The sequence below is a fragment of the Gossypium arboreum genome, chromosome 5 (assembly GCF_025698485.1).
Source record: "Gossypium arboreum isolate Shixiya-1 chromosome 5, ASM2569848v2, whole genome shotgun sequence".
Lineage (NCBI taxonomy): Eukaryota > Viridiplantae > Streptophyta > Magnoliopsida > Malvales > Malvaceae > Gossypium > Gossypium arboreum.
The window spans coordinates 22,842,617-22,844,877 of NC_069074.1; the positions used below are offsets into that span (position 1 = coordinate 22,842,617).

The 2,261-nt window shown below is 42.0% G+C and overlaps 1 protein-coding gene across 1 annotated transcript; it reads right to left on the reverse strand.

Moving 5' to 3' along the window:
• Positions 1-275: 275 nt before the first annotated feature.
• LOC108481339 (uncharacterized) lies at positions 276-1,488 on the reverse strand. The gene is made up of 4 exons (XM_017784485.1): positions 1,445-1,488; positions 1,220-1,337; positions 966-1,100; positions 276-782 (listed from the first exon to the last, which is right to left on the reverse strand). The coding sequence occupies exons 1-4, from the start codon at positions 1,486-1,488 to the stop codon at positions 276-278; spliced, it is 804 nt and encodes a 267-aa protein (XP_017639974.1).
• Positions 1,489-2,261: the final 773 nt, after the last annotated feature.

The window sequence follows — 2,261 nt, forward strand, 5'->3', positions numbered from 1 at the left end:
ATTTAACTAGATTCAATTGTCAATCTTAGGCGAAGCTAATAATAGGGTTTGGCAGTTGGAATCATTTACCTTAAGACCAGATGTGTATTGTTTGACCCAAGTGAAAGAGTCTTTGATCATGTCCATATAAGAGTGAATATTTGGTACACTGGTGTGTACTTTTTCTTTGGTGAAAAAAGGAACTTACAAAACTATGTTACATGGTTGGAAAATGGAATACAAAAGTTCTTCTCTTTATCAACTTTGATGAGTGCTGAGACTGCTTCTGGGGGGTTTCAATTAGTTGAAGGTATTCCTCCGAAAGCCAATTTGGCTATAAAATCGACACTTTGATTTTCCTCCCTAGGACTGTAGCTTAAGATCCAATTGCTTTCTTGGGATAGGATGCATTGTATCTTTTTGATAAGAGCAGAGTGTGAGGACTTTAGGACACTTCCGCGAATAGCTTTGACTGCCTCCAAGCTATCAGACTGAATTACAACATTGACCTCGCCTCTTCGGTGGATGAGTTTTAGGCAGTCAAGAATACCCCAAAGTATCGTATCTAGGATCGAGCAATTACCTAGATATTTATTGTAACCTAGGATCCACTCTCTATTTCTGTCTTGCAGCAGCTGCAACCCTTGAGTCCCTCGAATGGCACCATCTGTGTTAAGATAAGTCCACTCTCCTTCTAATGGTCCTCCACGAGTCGATTCAATTTCAGTATCTGCAACTTCTCTGCTTCCCAAGGAGAAGTGCTTGGCCCAAGATACTAAGGTTTTAATTATCTCCTCCGGGCTCTACGATTTTCCTTGAAAGAGAAAAAGGTTTCAATTTTTCCATAGTCGCCAAGCCAAAAGTCTAAAGAGACACATCCAACTAGTTTCCCCACCATGGGAATTTGGGTTGGCCTGTAGATTAAGAGACAACCATTCGTGCAAAGTGTTAGAAGAAAAGTTAAATTGTTGAGTCCTTGGGATTACCTGTTTCCATACTTCTTTAGCAAAAGTGCAGTCTCGAATGGTGTGCAAGATATCATCATACGCATGCCCACAAAATGGGCAAGAAGGGTCCTTTGCTAGTCCACGCCTAGCTCGTTCTGCATTGGTAGGGAGTCTCTACTTAAGGAAAGTCCAGAAGAAAAAATGAACTCTTTGTGGTCCTGGTAAATTCCACGCTTTCTTTCATAGCTCATATTTGGGACTCCAAGACTCCTCCTTCAACATTTTGAAGGCACTTTTGATGGTGAAAGCTTTGGTTCAAGTATGACGCCAGGAGAGCCTATTAGGTTCTTCAAGTGGATGAGAAGGTGGGATACCCTTGATTTGACAAATGATCTCTTTTGGTAACCAAGCCTGCAAGAGTTCAAAGTTCCAATTGCCCTCATTTGTGGTCAATTCTCTAAGTAGACTGTCAGGTCTAATATTGGCGTGGGCAGTTCTATAATTGATAAGGGACTAACATTGGGAATCCAATGGTCCTTCCAACATTGGATTTTGTTCCCATTACTGACTGACCATATTATGTTCTCGCGCAAGAAGACCCAAACTTTAGAGAGAGACTTCTAAAGAAAAAGGTACAAGCTCTCTCAATGCTATCAGGTAGAGAACCATCAAACCCTTATTTTGATCTGATAACTCGAGCCCATAGAGCCTCTTCATCAAAAACCACATTATATCCAAGCTTCAACAGGAAAGAGATGTTTGGTCGCGTAGCTGTCTCATGCCCGACCCACAGCATTCCTTAGGTTGGCATACAAAGTCCCAACCTACAAGTGACATCTTCTTCTTACCATCAGTGGTGCCCCAGATGAACGTACGTGCCAAACTTTCAATTTCTTCATATATTTTCCTAGGAATCATCATGGACTGCATGAAATACCCCGAGATGGAAAGGAGGACCGACTGCGCTAAGGTAGCCCAACCAGCGATGGACAGTTGTCGAGCATCCCAACTTTGTAGCTTCATTCTAACCTTTTCCACCACAAAGTGCATGGTGCTAGTTGTAACTCTTTGATGGAAGAGAGGGACTCTAAGATAATTCCCAAGATCGTGATCCTTTTGAAACCCAAGAAGATTGCTAATCATAGATGACGCGAACTCTTCAACACCTTTAGAGAAGAAAATATTAGTTTTCCTAGGGTTAGCCTTGTGTCCCAAGAGCTCATAGAAGTCATGGAGGATTTCCTTTAGTAATCTACCGTGTTTTGCACCAGCTTTGCCGAAGATGACAAGGTCGTCTGTAAAGAAGAGGTGGGAAAGAGAAAGTCCCGAGCTAGA